At 44.8% G+C, this 17,889-nt stretch overlaps 1 protein-coding gene across 4 annotated transcripts in view; it reads right to left on the bottom strand.

Moving 5' to 3' along the window:
* Positions 1-16,188, bottom strand: part of YEATS2 (YEATS domain containing 2) — a 198,148-nt gene extending 181,960 nt beyond the window's left edge. Inside the window, exons 1-2 of one of the 4 annotated variants that reach the window (XM_082252197.1) lie at positions 16,005-16,188; positions 15,535-15,657 (exon numbers count right to left, since the gene is read on the bottom strand). In XM_082252197.1, the coding sequence (XP_082108323.1) occupies positions 15,535-15,634 (100 nt within the window). In that variant the 5' untranslated portion in view covers positions 15,635-15,657; positions 16,005-16,188. The remainder of the gene's footprint in view (positions 1-15,534; positions 15,658-16,004) is intronic. The other 3 variants (XM_082252199.1, XM_082252196.1, XM_082252198.1) reach the window with 3 other exon arrangements.
* Between the last annotated feature and the right edge of the window lie 1,701 nt (positions 16,189-17,889).

Below are 17,889 nucleotides of genomic sequence, written 5' to 3'. Positions count from 1 at the left end.
GGTGTTCAACCCATCCCTACTGCCCAGCTGCCCCTAGGAAACTCTTCCTCACCAGTGCCTTCCAGGGAGTTTTTATTTATTTTTTTATGTGAAACAAAAGGTTCCCAGCTAGAGCACTGAATGTGCAGGTGTGGGGTCTTACAGAACTCCAACAAGGAGGAGAGATAATCCTCTTCCCTTACTTTATAATGGCCACTCTGATATGAACAGTGCACATAAAAACATTAAATCACAGAAATGAAAGCAAGCAATCCACAGTAACTATCTGGTTTTAATTTGTCATTTTACAACAGTTTTAAAAAGGTGCCTTTATTTACTTTTTAATGATTCAGATGAAGTTCCTCTTTAACCCCTTTCGTTTAACCCTCTTTAACCAGAGCTATTTTTGCATGTTTTAAAAATAAAATCAATGGGTCAGGCAGTGAAGTACCAAAAAGGCACCACATCCCACATATGTATGAAAAAAATGTTGAAGCAGAACGGGACTTTTAGGTGCCAGAAACAACTTTTTTAGACCATTCAATAAAACATAATTTTTATTTTATATCAAAATTAAAAAAAACACATCACAAATGGTGCATTTAGAACAGCAGTGCAGCAACTTCCGCTCTACATGTTTCACTATTAAGGAGGAAGTTCCCTCTAACTTTTACCTATAGGTAATTAAGCCTAAGATAAGGCTTACCTATAGCTACTGTAAATATCTTCTAAACATGCGCTGTTTAGGAGATAGTTACTTTGCATGCAGCCAGTGACATCACTGGCGTGTGCGCTCTGGAGGAACGGCCACCTGTGACGTTCCTTCAGAGCCCTGCGCTGTGAACGGCAGTTCCTGCATGCATGAGCGGGAGTGACGTCATTGCGGCTCTGGCCAATCAGATGGCCGCAGGACGCGAACCCGGAAGGAAGACGGATGAACATTTTGGCCGTCTCAGCGATGAGCAGGCGCCTCTGGAAGAGCCTCGTTCTAAGGTAAGTAAGTATCTCATAATGAGCTCGTATGTAATGCATACTAGCTCCTTATTCCTTTGTCTTTCAGGTTTTGATTTTTTTGTTGGAGGTTTACAACCTCCAAGTCTTCCTCAGGAGTCTTATGAGTGCAGAAAATTGCTGATACTATAGATTAAGAAGACAAACAATTCATAAATGGATGATAGTGACATGCATAGTTCATCAAAATATTAATATAAAATTCATTAAATCAGACTCCATTTTCTACACTTAAAGATCATACTGAGGAGATGGGCTTACCATAGTGCTCAAAATGTTAAAAGTGCTGAATTCAGGCGCAACACGACGGTATGGGAAGCAGGGTGGTGGTCTCCTTGGACACGGCTAAAGCATTCGACTCGGTGGAATGGCCTTTTCTATGGGCCTGCCTAGAACGGTATGGCTTTGGACCTAACTTTATTAAGTGGGTCAAACTCCCGTATAGTGCCCCGGTAGCTAGGGTCCTGGCCAACGGCTGGCAGTCGACTGCATTCCCTTTATCCCGTGGCACTCGTCAAGGGTGCCCCCTCTCCCCCTTACTGTACGCACCGGGCCGCGGGGCCCCTGGCGATGGCCATTAGAGCGCACCCTGGGATCCGTGGCCTACGTAGGGGGGCACTAGTAGAGAAAATCAGCATGTATGCTGATGACACTTTGCTGTATTTGGAGGACTCTCAGGAATCCCTGCTCACAGCCCTTTCTTTAATCGAACGATACGGACGGTTCTCCGGTTTCCAGATAAACTGGGATAAATCGCAAATCCTCCCACTCGACGAGAGCCCGCAGGCGACCGCCCCCGCGAGCCCGGTCTTGCAATGCGTATCCCGTATTAAATACTTGGGGATTCAAGTGACGGATAGCTCAGCAGATTATGTCCCGGATAATGTTCAACCCTTATTCCCTCTGCTTAAGGCTAAAGTTCAAGCATGTTCCAAACTACCACTGGGAGTGATGGGTAGAGTCAACTTAATTAAAATGATTCTCTTTCCCAAAATTCTTTATGTTGTGTGGCACTCTTCTGTTTATCTACCGCTAAAGCTATTTAAGCAGATGGAATCGCTCCTTAAGGCCTTTGTTTGGGGTGCTAACCGGCACAAAATCTCCTGGCGCAAGCTCAAGAATCCTACAAACCTAGGGGGGGGTGGCCCTACCGGATTTCAATCTGTACTACCTGGCAGCTCAGTTGTCTCAGTTATTCCATATAGATAAAACGGATAGGGAGCGCTTCTTGACTCTGCTCTGCCCTGGGTGGGCTCAACCTCTCGGGGATCCCCTCTTAGTTATCCTTCGGGGCGTTAGGGGCTCGGCGGAGCCCCTGTGCCCCAGATCCCTCTTATACCATTATTGTCAAATCTGGGAAGTGGTAGCGTCCAAGCTCCGGTGTCCCCCGTTTCACACCCTCTCCCCCCTGTGGCATAATGGTGCATTGCAGGAGTTTCTTTCCATCCCCGATCTGTTCGTATGGAGTGGGAGAGGTATTTTTCTCCTTAGCCATATTTCCACGACTGCTGGTCTGCAGTCTTATGAGACTCTGCGAGAATAGTTTGCTCTTCAAGGCCCCATGAATTACAGATACTTGCAGCTTTCCCATGCTTATAGATCTCAATTCCCTGACGGTCCATCTGAGTTAGTGTCGATTACCACCCTTGAGATTGTTAAATGTACAGAACCCAGTCACCTCATCTCCATATTCTACTCTGAACTCCACACACCCTCTTCAACCACTTTGGCGTATGCACTTAAGACCCGTTGGGAACGTAGCGTAGGGGCCATGGAGGACGAGGAGTGGGAGGATGCCCTGGAGACGTGTCGCAGTGTGTCACCGAAACTGTCGGATCGCTTGACCCAGACCTTTATAATACACCAGGCTTATCTCACCCCCCCTAGACTGTCAAAATATAACCCTGACCAGGCCCCCTCTTGCCCTATGTGCGGAGACCCTGAGGCTTCCTTTTTCCATCTACTATGGAGCTGTCCCCAACTGCAGGCTTTATGGCAACAGATAGTCACTTTTCTCCATGACAAAATAGGGTCTCCCTGCAACTATCCCCTAAGGAGTGTCTCCTGGGGGTCTTTCCGGACGGAGAGATGCCCAAATCCACTGTAATATTTCTTCAGGAAACCTTGTTTATAGCACGTAAATTGATAGCCAGACAGTGGATGAGGCCCACTCCCCCTACTTTAGGGCTATGGATTAAGGAAATCAATAATGTTATCCCTTTTCATAAACTTTTATATAAACACAGGGGGTGCCCTCAAAAGTTTAATAAGATTTGGGACAAATGGGTGCACTGTCCTGCTACGGCTCAGTAGTGCTATGAGTAACTGTCCCTTGCTGGCCGTCTTCAATATGAACTGTTTAAATGTTGGGCCGACTGAGAGTACCCCTACTGTTATTCCTTTGTTCTGTGTCTGTACTGTTTATGAGTGCTACTGTATGTGATTATACCTATTTTTATACCTCTGCATATTATTAACATGGCCAAAGTTTCAATGTACGGTTTATTTTTGTATTGTACCAAACGTTTCAATAAAACGCACTGTTTAAAAAAAAAAAAAAAAGTGCTGAATTAATTTAAGGTCAGATTTTTCAAAGAAGAACCAGAACTGATAGGTATGTTGTGACCATAGGAGATATAAAATTGAACACCTGAAATATATAGAAGTCATTGTGTTTGAGTCAAGATTAAATCCCATTAGTGGTCCCCCATGTATGAGAGAAGCCATATCTATAGTGAAGTAGATGTTAGTCAACTGTAGTTTGTTATAGAAATATATCCATAATATGCATAGAGGGGGGGCCCTTGACCCTAGGGAGAAAGAAGAATTTCCTCAGGTAGTCCCAGCCCAGGTCAAGAATGTAGCCTCACTACAAGTTCATCAAACATTTAAACCCCTAGAATAAGGCAAGATTTGGGCACAATATTCGTCAATACAGATCAAATATAAATGGGGAAATGCTGTGCAGTGAACGAGATGTGAGACAGAGATCAGACTGCTCTCACTCAATAACCACCTATAGGAAAATAGTCACTATTTATAGCTCAATCTCACCTGGTTCAGTCATTGATGATTATGTTTTTTTGAATCTTACCTATGGTCTAAAAAGAGTTGTTTCTGGCACCTTAAAAGTCCAAGTTATTACCTGATAACGCCCTTTCCAGGAATCCTCCAGGACGATCACATAAGAGATAGGTTTAAAAGAGCCGCCCACCGGCTGCCCCTCAGTCGTATAAAGATGACCTGGACAGCAAAGGCTAGCAGAATGATAGATCTAGTCTGATGTTTTCCATCAGTAAGGGTGTAGGTCCACCGTCCTGGAGGATTCCTGGAAAGGGAGTTATCAGGTAATAACTCAGACTTTCCCAAGTCATCCTCCAGGAGAGTCACATGAGACCCCAAAGATGCGTACCTAGGGTGGAACTACCGCTTGCAAGACCTTTCGACCAAAGGTCAGATCTTGGGTGGAGACCAGATCAATCCTGTAGTTCTCACGAAAGTGGAGTCCCTGGACCAGGTGGCTGCTCAGCAAATTTTTTCAATGGATGCCCAAGCCCTTTCCACCCAGGAAGTAGCTACAGAGCGAGTGGAGTGCGCCTTCAAATTTGGATGGCTGGCCTGGATTTTAGTCAAGTAGGCTATTTCTATTGTCATCTTGATCCATCTGGCTATAGAACTTTTAGATGCCGACTTTCCCTTCTGAGTGCCTCCAAACAATATGAAGAGGACGCCTTCCTGAAGGGTTTGGTGATTTCCAAATAATGTAAAACACACCTCCTGATGTCTAGTGTAGCGAAAGCCTCTTCTCCCCGATTAGAAGGGTTCTGGCGAAAAGATGGTAATACCACTTCTTGTGTCCAATGGAACGTCGATGTAACTCTGGTCTGATATAAATAGCAATTTATCTGGAAAAATCGAGAGGATCGGTTCTTTTATACACAGGGCTTGTAGCTCAGTTACATGCCTAGCCGATGGGATGTCAACAAGTAATGCTACCTTAAGAATAAGGTGTTGAAGGGATGCTTCCACGAGTGGCTCAAAAGGGTCTATGGTGAGGGAGCATGAGATATCCCAGGGGGCTTCCCTGAGGCCCTTGCTGGGGCAGGTTCTCTCGGTGGATTTGAAAAGTCGCTTGACTAACGGATTGTTGTTGACCGGCATTTCCAGGAATACTGATAGGACTGCCCCATGGACCTTGAGGGTACTCACTGCAAGCCCAGCTCCTGCACCCTCCAGGAGGAAGCCTAGAACGGTACTTATTCTCTGCAGGCTTTTGTTTTTGGACAGCATCTATTAAATACATATACACACACACACACACACACTATCTCACAAAAGGGAGTACACCCCTCACATTTTTGTAAATATTTAATTATAGCTTTTCATGTGACAACAGTGAAGAAATTACACTTTGCTACAATGTAAAGTAGTGAGTGTACAGCTTGTATAACCGTGTAAATTTGCTGTCCCCTCAAAATAACTGGGCTGAAGACAAACAGACTAAGGACATGGATTACTGGAACCATGTCCTGTGGTCTGATGAGACCAAGATAAAATTATTTGGTTCAGATGGTGTCAAGCGTGTTTGGTGGCAACCAGGTAAGGAGTACAAAGACAAGTGTGTCTTGCCTACAGTCAAGCATGGTGGGGAGAGTGTCATGGTCTGGGGCTGCATGAGTGCTGCCGGCACTGGGGAGCTACAATTCATTGAGGGAACCATAAATGCCAACATGTACTGTGACATACTGAAGCAGAGCATGATCCCCTCCCTTCAGAGATGGGGCCGCTGGGCAGTATTACAACATGATTATGACCCCAAACATACCTCCAAGACGACCACTGCCTTGCTAAAGCAGCTGAGGGCAAAGGTGATGGACTGGCCAAGCATGTTTCCAGACCTAAACACTATTAAGTATCTGTGGGGCATCTGTCTGACCTGGTGGCCTATGTGGGCTCCCCAACAGAAAGCGCATGCATCCGTGGTAACTCTGACATGGACAGGCGGAAGCCAGAGCCTTCCCCTTTGCCAGCGAGTCCATTTTTAGCCACCAAGCCAAGGACTTTCTGATAAAGAGGGACGGGAATCTCCTCCTCTAGTGATGTTGTCTTTCCACCCCAATGGCTTAGGAGATGGTACTGTAGTGCTCTCATGTGTAATTGGTCCCATTGAACAGCCGGGATGGACGCTGACATGAGGCCCAGGAGGACCTGTTGCGGTGATTAGCCATTTCGCCCCATTGGTCAGTTTTATTTTTTTGTCTTCTGGCAAAAAGATACATTTGGCAACTGAATCGAAAGTGTAACCCAAAAATACCACCCTCTGGGATGGGATTCTGTTTGATTTTTTTGCACGTTGATCTTCCAGCCTAGCGAGGTAAGGACATTTTTGGTCGTTTGAAGGTTTGCCAACACCTCTTCTCATGTCTGACCATAGATTGGAAAGACGTCCAGGTAAGGCACTATCTGGATCCCTTTCAACCTGAGCTCCTGCATGACTTCCTCCATGATTTTGGTGAATATGCAAGGAGCGAACAAGATACTGAAAGGGAGAGCCTGGTACTGGAAGAGACGGATTTGCCTTTTTCTCGGATAGCAAATCTAAAAAATTGTGGGATGGATCGAGACATGGAGGTAAGCGTCCTTCAGGTTGAGGCTTACTAAAAAGGCCGCCTCTGGATGTAAGTTTCCATCTTGAATTTCCAGTAAAGGATTGATCTGTTCAGGTCTTCCAAGTTTAGGATTAGGCAATGTTTGCCCAAGAGTTTTGTCTGAGGAAAACTGAGGAGTAGAAACCTGATACTTGCTGAGAAGGATGTAGATCTATGATCCCCCTTTATTTTAGTGGTTCTGCGACAGCCATCTCCATGGCTTTCCTTTGGTGTAGTGAATCAGAGAGTCGTGATACAGAAGCTGGTTGGTGAATTTGTCATCAATACTATCCTGTACCCTTCTTTGATTATCTGCAGGATGAAAGGGTTTGCACAGAAACTTTGCCATTGTTGGAAAATGTGCCGTAACCTTCCTCCACTTGCAGGCTAACGTCATTGAGGTTTGTTGTTGCTGGCGCCAGAGTTGGGGAAAAGGACGTTAGATTTCACCTTGTTTTTATTAAAGACCCATCTTCGCTGGGGATGTGTCTTTTCCCCTTTTGAGTTTCTCCTCTTGGGCGATGAAAAAACCTTTTCAGCTTTTCTTTTGGTCTTCTCGATTGGATTGGTCAGCTGGCCTTGCTAACATTTTATTGAGCCTTGGACCGAACGGTAAGCTACCGTCAAAGGGAATGTTGCATAACTTATTCTTTGCTGCTTAGTCTCCATCCCAGATCTTGAGTCAGAGGGCCATTCTGGCTGCATTAATCAGGCCTGTGGTGCAAGCTGAAAATCGAACAGCTTTCGCAGAGGCGTCTGCCATATATGTCACTCCCTTTTCTATTAAGAGCAGGGAATCCAGCACCTCCTCTGTGCCGGGGACTTTTTCCAAATAACCACAGAGTTGTTCCAGCCAGAAGGACATGTTCTTAGCTATGCAGGTATTGGCCACATTAGGCTGAAATCCTGCCGCCCCTGCCTCGTAAGCCCTCCGCAGGGTCACGTCTATTTTCTATCCTTCAGAAGACCCATACCCTCGAAGGATAAATCTGACTTCTTTGAAACCATGGCCAAAGATGCAACTAATTTTGGGCATTTGGCCGGGACGCCCTCCGTTTCTTCAAAAGGGAATCTCCTTTTTAGGGCTTTAGAAAAAAAAAAAACATGTTTTCTGAGCATTCACATTCTTTGTTTAGGATTCCTTTGAGTGATTGGTGGACAGGAAAGGACCTGTTTTTGGTCTCCTGCAAACCTCTATATAACCGGTCACGGACCGAATCGGTGGTCTGAGCTTCCTGGATATCCTCTGTTATGTAGATAGCCTTGAGGAGTTCCTCCGTTTACTCTGCTGGAAACAGGTATTTAGATATTTTTTGGGGTTTTGCCCAACCTAGTTCAACATTGGAATTGGAGCGATCTTGAATGCTCCCCTTCCTCCTCAGACTCAAGAGTTGGAGGAGCTCAGCTGCGGCTGAGGGATAGTTGAAGATTTCCAAGTCTTCTCTCGATGTGCACTGCTCGGGTTAGATGACAACGTTGATGGTTGATCCGCACTCTTAATTTCGCTAATGGATGCCTGAAGGGATTTTAGAGTAGATGTTATTTCCTTCTTGAAATCTAGGAAATCTGTTGCCAATGGCTTTTGTCTCCTTGTTGACCATCTTTTTGTTGCATCTATAGCATAACAGCTTGTTGGTATCTGGGGGAATCTTTGCACCGCAAGTACGGCGGTACTTCTTTTTTGTTTTGCCTGACACCTCTGCAGCTTCCTGGGCTTCGGCTGTGAGATAACAAATATCAGACAGGGGGGAATCCATGAGACATATATCCATAAAAAATGTGCATGGCAGATATCCACCCCTTCACCCCCCCCCCCCGGATCTGCTGCCCCATAATGCAATACCTCCTTAACATCCTTCCCTCCCACTTACTAAGGAAATGCTGGGGCCTGGTTCTGCAGTCTCTGGTAGGGACTTGGTCCTCCACCATTAGGACTGCCTGGAGGGAAGGGAGAACGCCAGTCCTTTCTGACCATAGCTGCCATCTTGCGACCAGGATGTTTTTTTTATAAATATCAGGAAGAGGAAAGTGGAGGAGGGGCAGGACCCCGATTGGCCCCTTACTCAGTTGCCGGTGAATCCCAACACTTGAGGGCACCCTGGAGCGAAGGCCGTAATGCTTCCCTTATCCAAGATGGCCACTGGACTATTTCTGGTAGCGGTGTCATCTTGGAAACGTCACTTCCGCCCCAATGCTCATACGGAGAGCATAATCCTGACCGAGTTTTCCCCCTGTCTCTGTCGTGCAAGCCCATACAGGATAGTAGGCGGACAGCTCAGATACAGGGACTCCTGGCTGGCTGGTGAGAAACCTCAGGCTCTTCACTCCCCCACACAAAGCCTGAAGCAGGGATAAGTGGAAAGGGGGGCCCAATGCACCCCTCCCCCTGCCACCACCAAGGAGATAGTGTCCAAGGACACCTGCCGTGGAAAAAGTAAAAAAATAAACTGGGGCTGGATGTTATCTTCTGTGTTCATGCTTGCAGGACATGAAACACAAGAACTGAGGTGCAGCCCTTTTAAACCTATCTGTGCTTGTGTTTCCTGCAGGAGGAGCCTATCTCTCATGTGACCAACCTGGAGGATGACTTGGGAAAAATAACTTTAGGTCTGAAGATTAGCTAAACCCCCAAGCAAAAAGATTTTCTGAAACCAGAGACCCTAGAGAATAAAATAAGGGGTAGTATTTTTTAGCAAAAAAACATAGCGTTCATTTTAGGGCACACAAAAGCAACAAATTACCCATTTTTTTAGTAAAATATAAAAGATGAGGTTGCAACGAGTAAGATAACAAACATGTCCAAGCTTAAAACTAAGAGCACATGTGGAATTTTCCATAGGCAATGCTTAAAAAGCCCATACAGGTCATTAGTTTAGACTGCAGGGATCCTCAAACTACGGCCCTCCAGCTGTTACAGAACTACACATCCCATGAGGCATTGTAAAACTCTGACATTCACAGACATGACTAGGCGTGATGGGAGTTGTAATTCCTGAACAACTGGAGGGCAATAGTTTGAAGACCCCTGGTTTAGAGTGAACCGTGAATAATAGCCCTAGAATTATTGCTTTCACTCTGGCATGCAATATGTAACAAATTGTGCAATCAACATTTTTGTGCGTAGGTGCACTTAATTTTATGTATGTGATTGCCTTTTGCTATGAACGGTTCTCTGAAAAGACTCTGGATGTCTCACCTACCTTCTACTAAAACTAATGAAGCGCAGATCAAGCCTTATTGACTTATTTTTAGGCCACAACTCTACCCAGCAGCTCCCATCATTTTCCTGGTGTGTCAATACAGGGAGTGCAGAATTATTAGGCAAATGAGTATTTTGACCACATCATCCTCTTTATGCATGTTGTCTTACTCCAAGCTGTATAGGCTTGAAAGCCTACTACCAATTAAGCATATTAGGTGATGTGCATCTCTGTAATGAGAAGGGGTGTGGTCTAATGACATCAACACCCTATATCAGGTGTGCATAATTATTAGGCAACTTCCTTTCCTTGGGCAAAATGGGTCAAAAGAAGGACTTGACAGGCTCAGAAAAGTCAAAAATAGTGAGATATCTTGCAGAGGGATACAGCACTCTTAAAATTGCAAAGCTTCTGAAGCGTGATCATCGAACAATCAAGCATTTCATTCAAAATAGTCAACAGGGTCGCAAGAAGCGTGTGGAAAAACCAAGGCGCAAAATAACAGCCCATGAACTGAGAAAAGTCAAGCGTGCAGCTGCCAAGATGCCACTTGCCACCAGTTTGGCCATATTTCAGAGCTGCAACATCACTGGAGTGCCCAAAAGCACAAGGTGTGCAATACTCAGAGACATGGCCAAGGTAAGAAAGTCTGAAAGACGACCACCACTGAACAAGACACACAAGCTGAAACGTCAAGACTGGGCCAAGAAATATCTCAAGACTGATTTTTCAAAGGTTTTATGGACTGATGAAATGAGAGTGAGTCTTGATGGGCCAGATGGATGGGCCCGTGGCTGGATTGGTAAAGGGCAGAGAGCTCCAGTCCGACTCAGACGCCAGCAAGGTGGAGGTGGAGTACTGGTATCATCAAAGATGAGCTTGTGGGGCCTTTTCGGGTTGAGGATGGAGTCAAGCTCAACTCCCAGTCCTACTGCCAGTTTCTGGAAGACACCTTCTTCAAGCAGTGGTACAGGAAGAAGTCTGCATCCTTCAAGAAAAACATGATTTTCATGCAGGACAATGTTCCATCACACGCGTCCAAGTACTCCACAGCGTGGCTGGCAAGAAAGGGTATAAAAGAAGAAAAGCTAATGACATAGCCTCCTTGTTCACCTGATCTGAACCCCATTGAGAACCTGTGGTCCATCATCAAATGTGAGATTTACAAGGAGGGAAAACAGTACACCTCTCTGAACAGTGTCTGGGAGGCTGTGGTTGCTGCTGCACGCAATGTTGATGGTGAACAGATCAAAACACTGACAGAATCCATGGATGGCAGGCTTTTGAGTGTCCTTGCAAAGAAAGGTGGCTATATTGGTCACTGATTTGTTTTTGTTTTGGAATGTCAGAAATGTATATTTGTGAATGTTGAGATGTTATATTGGTTTCACTGGTAAAATTAAATAATTGAAATGGGTATACTGTATATTTGATTTTTGTTAAGTTGCCTAATAATTATGCACAGTAATAGTCACCTTCACACACAGATATCCCCCTAAAATAGCTAAAACTAAAAACAAACTAAAAACTACTTCCAAAAATAGTCAGCTTTGATATTAATTCGTTTTTTGGGTTCATTGAGAACATGGTTGTTCAATAATAAAATTAATCCTCAAAAATACTCATTTGCCTATTAATTCTGCACTCCCTGTATATGCACACAGTGTTGCTCAAGACTAAGCCCCTTCGAGTGCTCCCTTAACAAATGGCTTGCTATGAGGGCACTCAGCAGGACAGAGGAGGCAAGAGCATCGACAGAGGACCCCAGAGGAGGAGGACAAGGGTTGCTTTGTGCAAAAGCATAGCACAGAGTAGGCAAGTATGACATATAACATTAATGGTGAAAATGAAAGGTGCACAAAACAGAAGTGAAAAAATGGAAAGCAGCACTAGAAAGGTTTAAATAATGAAGAATAGACAAATAAATAGTGCGCTAACAATGATGATTGATAAAAATCAATGAAATGCTGAAAAAATAAAAAGTTCTTTTGATGTCTTATTTGCCTCACAACACTTGAGAGACTATTTTCAATTTATTTTCATATTTTGAACTTTATGTTGGTATATTGTATTTTTACTCACGCACGGACTTGAGTTAAGGACCATTTATTGCTTCATATAACTGTAGTTCAGACACGTTTATATGAAATTCATATTTTTTCAGCATTTCATTGGATTTTTATCAATCATCATTGTTAGCGGACAATTTGTCTATTCTTCATGACATATAACATGTTTGCTATTTTTTTGTTTTTTGTTTTAGGCCCCTTTCACACTTGTGCGACCTAAAAGTCGTGCAATTTTGACTGGACTTGAACCAATGCCTTTTGAGGTTTCTGGACTTCAAACGCATCAAATTTGGACCAAAGTAGTGCAGGGACTAGTATGAAGTTGCACAGATATGAAAGGTACTCATTGGAAATCATGGAGTACGACTTGTCATGCGACTTTGTAGTCCCAAGTCGCACAAGTGTGAAAGGGGCCTCAACAAGACTTCACAATCACTTTAAGGCCTTAACCACGTGTGCGACTTGGGATTGCAAAGTTGCATGGCAAGTCATACTCCATGATTTCCAGTGAGTACCGTTCATATCTGTGCGACTTCAAGTCGCAACGACTTCAAAGTAGTCCCTGCACTACTTTGGTCCGACTTTTATGCGTTTTGAGGTCCAGAGACCTCAAGATTACACAGGCATAGCTTCAAGTCCAGTCAAAATTGTGAGACCTAAAAGTCGCACAAGTGTAAAGGGGCCTAGAGTGTACAAGAAGCTATAAGGGCACTGGAATTATAGCAGAATCAATAGGTATTTTTCTGTACTATAAAAAGAAAAAAACGAATACAGTTTAGTGTCTTTAGTTTCTATTACAAAATTTAGCAAATAAGTATTTTTTCTTTTTCACTGACGTGCACCAATGAGGCTGCACTGATGATCAGTGTGGATAATGTGCTCACTGTGGCCCTGTCAACCTTGCCAGTTATTGACTCTTCTTTCCTTACACAGAGACAGGAATGCAGATAACTGGCAAGTCTGGATACATGTGACAAGCTGTGAATAGCCCTTTACCGCAATTTGTGATCAGCCAAAGGACAAACTAGTAACAGAGCATGCCTGATGCGCGCCCTGGGGGGGAAGCGGAAGGCACGGTTCTGGGAGTATGTCCATGGACGCTCTCCCAGAACTAGAGTGACAGGTAAAGTGGAGCAATTCATCCTCAAAGCTCACAACATATGCGTATAAAAAAAGAAAAAGACTAAATAGTCTTCCTGCACCTTTACAGTGGCATGGGAAGCTAGGCCCCACTTGTGCTCCACATTAAAAGGGCAGATAAACCTGTTTCAGGTCTATCTGTGCCAGTTTCTATTTCAGAGTAAAGCAGATACTGGAGTGGGTTCTACACCTTATTACCTAAGAGATCACAGCGGTTTTCAGTATAGAAAACTGCCACAGATCCCACTTGGTCAGAGATGGTGTACAGGATGTGATCTGCCTGCAGATGGCTCACATCCATCTCACTGCATAAACAGAGTCTGCACAGCCCTCCCCCTCAATCTCAGCTGATCAGGGATGGCCAGAGGAATCGGAGCACGCACAGAACAAGGAGCAAATGTTTTTTTTTTCTGTAAACAACATAGCAAACATAGCATAGAACAGGGGAAAGATCGTTCCAAATTAACAGAGGGGCTTGCTCTCCTTTTGTTAAAGTGTAAATATTCACCAGCACATCACATTTCTTCAAAATAAGTCTGAATGTTTTTTATTGAAGAAAGGTCACATCACAAACAGAGAAGTGTAACGTTTCAGAGCCATGCATAACCCCTTCCTCAGACATGCCTGGCGAAAGGGTCCTGCGTGGCTCCGAAATGCAAATGTTACACTTCTTCAGATCTTAAAAGATCACATAAACAAAGATCTGTGGTGTGCTGGAAAATATTTACACTGTGTTGTGCATGCTTTGGTATTCAAATGTTGGTCACTGCAGCACCCAATACTTTTAGGCCTCATGCACACTGGATGTTTTTACTGAAGCTCCTAGAGGCGTCAGGTGTTTTTTTTACAGCTTAAAAATCCCTCTCCATGTTATTCTATGTGTCCAAGCACACATAGGCTTTTAGGAGCTCTAATGGCACTTTTCCACTGCAAGTACCGGGTCGGCTCTACTTGGCCCGGTTTGCTTTTCCACTGCTGGTACCGCATGGTATAGTGTCGGAACGGTTCGGTATGGTATAGGTTTGCTTTTCCACTAAAGTAGTACTAAAGTTAAGTGGGTGGGATTCTCTGACCAATCAGTGGCTAGTAGTGACTGCATGCAAAGGATTGTGGGATATGGTACCAGTTTGGTACCTGTTGGAACCACAATCGAGTAGGTACTGTTTTTTCAGAGCCGTACCGTACCGTTCGGTTCCATGCAGTGGAAAAGCAAACCTATACCGTACCGTACCGATCCGTTCTGACCCTATACCATGCGGTACCAGCAGTGGAAAAGCACAAAAGCGTGCCGAACCGGTACGGTTCCATGCAGTGGAAAAGCGCCATAAGTGGCATAGGTGTTTTCAAGCTGCAAAAAAAAAAAAAAAAAAAAAAAAACCCAGGGCCAAAACATTTTGTAGCAGCAGCATTGTAGCTGTAAAATTGCTTGACGCGGCTAAACACGTGTTAATGCTGTATACGCATTTTTAAGCTGTAGAAATTGGATTTGGGAGTGAAAAATAGAAGGCAGAGAAACGCTGCTAAACACTAACAAGGCTAAACATGCATTAACGTGTTTGCAAAACATTTCTAAAAGTTTGTTTTTACAGCCGCTTTTTCTGGGCATCAGTACTGGCTTTGCAGCTCGTTTTTTTAAACCGCCCTGTGTGCAGAAGGCCTTAAGAGCCCATTCCAGGAATGTGTGTGATGGGAATACGGACTATTACCTTTTGTTAAAGTGGAATTGAAGTTCCCTTGTCACAAACTGCAAGCAGGCAGGCTCTTAATTACAATAAAATACATCTACCTATGCAGCTCAGTTTACATCGACGGCACAGTCCCTGTGTGCAGAGATGATGGATTCCTGCACAGGAGTGACATCATCCCGTGGTGGTCAAAATAGACGGCCAAAGACCGCCATCCAGAAGATTCTGGTAAAGGCTAGGGACAATTGAGGGAAGGGAAGTTTGGCTTCGCTTTAATTAGAAGCTGGATCTGCTAAACTTGGAAGAGTGGTGCAGGAATAAGGCGGGGTTCACACTTGTGCGATGATAGACATCGCATGTGATTCGCACTGCATTGCTGTGCAGATCACGTGATGTCTGTGCAATGCGAATTCAGCCATACAGTTTAAATGGCTGAATTAGCATTGCATTCGGGAACAAATGGCGCGGGACCCTTTTTTTTTTTCCACACTGGAATCGGATCGCACGTATGTTCATACCCATGCAATCTGATTCCTGTAACATTTTACAGTTCACCCTGTGATCTGCGCACCAACCTGGGGGGTGTCATTAACTTTACATTGACACCCGCAGCAGTTCGCAGAGAGCGACGTGCGATGCAGGAACCTGCACTGGAATCAAGCTGGTTCCCGCATCCCATAAGTATGAACCCAGCCTAAAGCTTGAGCCACTCTTTGTAACCCCCCCAGTCAGCTGCCTGCCCAGAGTACCCCCAACTTTGGAAAGAATAGCCTGCTGAGAAAAAAAAAACTGTTTTCTTTACCTGATGTTTCATTGGCCTTATGCCGCTTGTTCTGATGAATGACCGATATATCTTCATAATCTGGGTCCTTGCCTTCAATGGTTCTTTTTATTCCAGACATTTTCTTTCAGGAATATTTAACTGCTAAAGAAAAAGAAAGAAAAGTGAGTATCCACAGTGATGATAAAATGCAGACTTTATATATGGGTGAAGGGCACTCACTCCATCCAATCACTACACAAAAGTGGGCACTCCTCCTATCAGGGAAAGGTAACAATAACATGCACAGTGCAGCACAAGGCCACCAGGAAGGCTTCACTTTCCAGCACTACAGTAAAGCATGGCTGTAGACTGGTTAGTATACATTCCTGCACTCAGCACATGGCTCTTTTGTTAATTTAGCCCCGAGATATAAAAGGACTGCTCTTGGAACCCACACTGGTACATGCAATTTACTGCTGGCGGTGAATGGGTTAATGACGAAGCCGCACCCCCGTCACACACATACGCAGAGCACGGTCTGCCTGGCGATGGAAGGGTTAACACGCCGCACTCTATTGCTCTCACGGCATAACACTGGGAAAGGTCCCCGCGTGGCGAGATCACGTGATCACAGAGCATCCGGCGGCCTTCCCAGCTGTGGGTTTGGAACAAGGCACTCTGCCGGGAGCTCGGCGTGCAGTCTCTGCGAACGATTACCTATCTCATCGTTCCCTCGGCTTACGTCTACGTCGTGCCAAGATCACGCTAGAAGCCATGTTGGAATCTGGCACGAATTAGGAACGTGCAAATACTGCAGTACATGTGTTTTTCTTGTAAATATAAGATTTAGTGTAGTGATTTTCTTTTGTGTGCACCTTTGTTTTATAGTAATGTACACAATCTAGCACACAATTAATTCGTAGATTTGCAGGACACCTGCAGCTGAAGATTCCAGAGCTCTTCCTTTCTCACTTTGTACAGCTGTTCATAAAGCCAGTGTATGGACTGTGTTGCAGCTCTGGGGGCTTTCTGTGGCTCTGGAAGCACACAGCAATCCCTCATGCTGTCTCCAACCAGAACTGGTTTTGTTTTGAATGGTGTACTGTCTGTCACATTGAGGAGATTTCCCATCACTCTGCCCCAGGGATACAACAAGAAGTGAGAAAATCTACTCAGTGTGAAGGGAAATTTCCAGGAAAGCAGTGTCGTGAATACTGTAAACTGCCCAGTGGTCTGCCTAGGATAGGGGACCACTCCAGAAGGTCAGAGGGATCCAGGAGCCAGCTAACCAGGAGGAAGCTTAGAAAGGGGGTGCCTGAGTCTAAGCCCTGAAGAGAAGTGTGTGTGTCAAGAGGGTGCCGGTGCAGGCCGTGAAGTGTTAAGCGTTGCAGCAGATGTACAAGTAGCTACCTCAAAGGAAAGTGTTGGGGGGGCTTCTACAAGGACTTTGTGCCACAGGAAAGTGACAGGAGTCAGTTCAGTGCTAACAGACAAGTCACAAGTCAGCATTCATTAGCACCAACCGACGTTGATCGGCATTCAGCCAGCGTGATTCAGCGTCAGCAGGCATTTTTTTCAGTTGTCCCCCTAATATTGTGCATAGTTGAGCCAGGCCCAGAAGAGTATCCCACTCATCCCTTCTCCCATCCAAGTTCTCAATAAACCAAAAAACCCAAAGATACTGGACTGATTTTTGTTTCCAGTGCTCACTTGGAGAATATGCCTAATTGTGCTACTGCTGCTAGTGGTAACCCTGGCGGACTCATATCCAGCAAGACGTCTGGGAATCCTGCTACACAATGATGGGAGAATCTTTCGAGAAATATAATTGAAAAAAGAAGAGAGCTGTGACCTGAAAAGAAGATTTCCAGCCACAAACATTCTTTTCTGTAGCAACAGGTGAATTTGAAGGCTTGGTTGGTCGAATTTCGAAATCAATGGTGACATTATTAGATTACAAAAGGCACATAATTTCTGATTTTCAATAGAAAATTTGTTTGGAATTCGACCCATGTATGGCCTGTTTAAGGAACATTTGTACCCAAGGCTTTGTTTGCTAATATCTTTTATCTTTCTATAGATGCCTGTTGCCAACACTGGCTCACTCCAGGTTATCTTCCATCACATCCCTACCACAATGCACGCTACTGTCACCATTGAACTGCTGACCTATGAAGCAAGTGACCTTCCTCTTATTCAGCATTGCACATAGACTGCCTAGGGCAGTGATGGAGAACCTTGGCACCCCAGATGTTTTGGAACTACATTTCCCATGATGCTCATGCACTCTGCTGTGTAGTTGAGCATCATGGGAAATGTAGCTCCAAAACATCTGGGGTGCCAAGGTTCGCCATCACTAGCCTAGGGGGAGCTCCTATGCCTGGACGTAACATC

The sequence above is a fragment of the Pelophylax lessonae genome (genome assembly GCF_965119305.1).
Source record: "Pelophylax lessonae genome assembly, chromosome: 3".
NCBI classification, from domain to species: Eukaryota; Metazoa; Chordata; class Amphibia; order Anura; family Ranidae; genus Pelophylax; species Pelophylax lessonae.
This window is presented reverse-complemented; position numbering and strand designations above follow the sequence as displayed.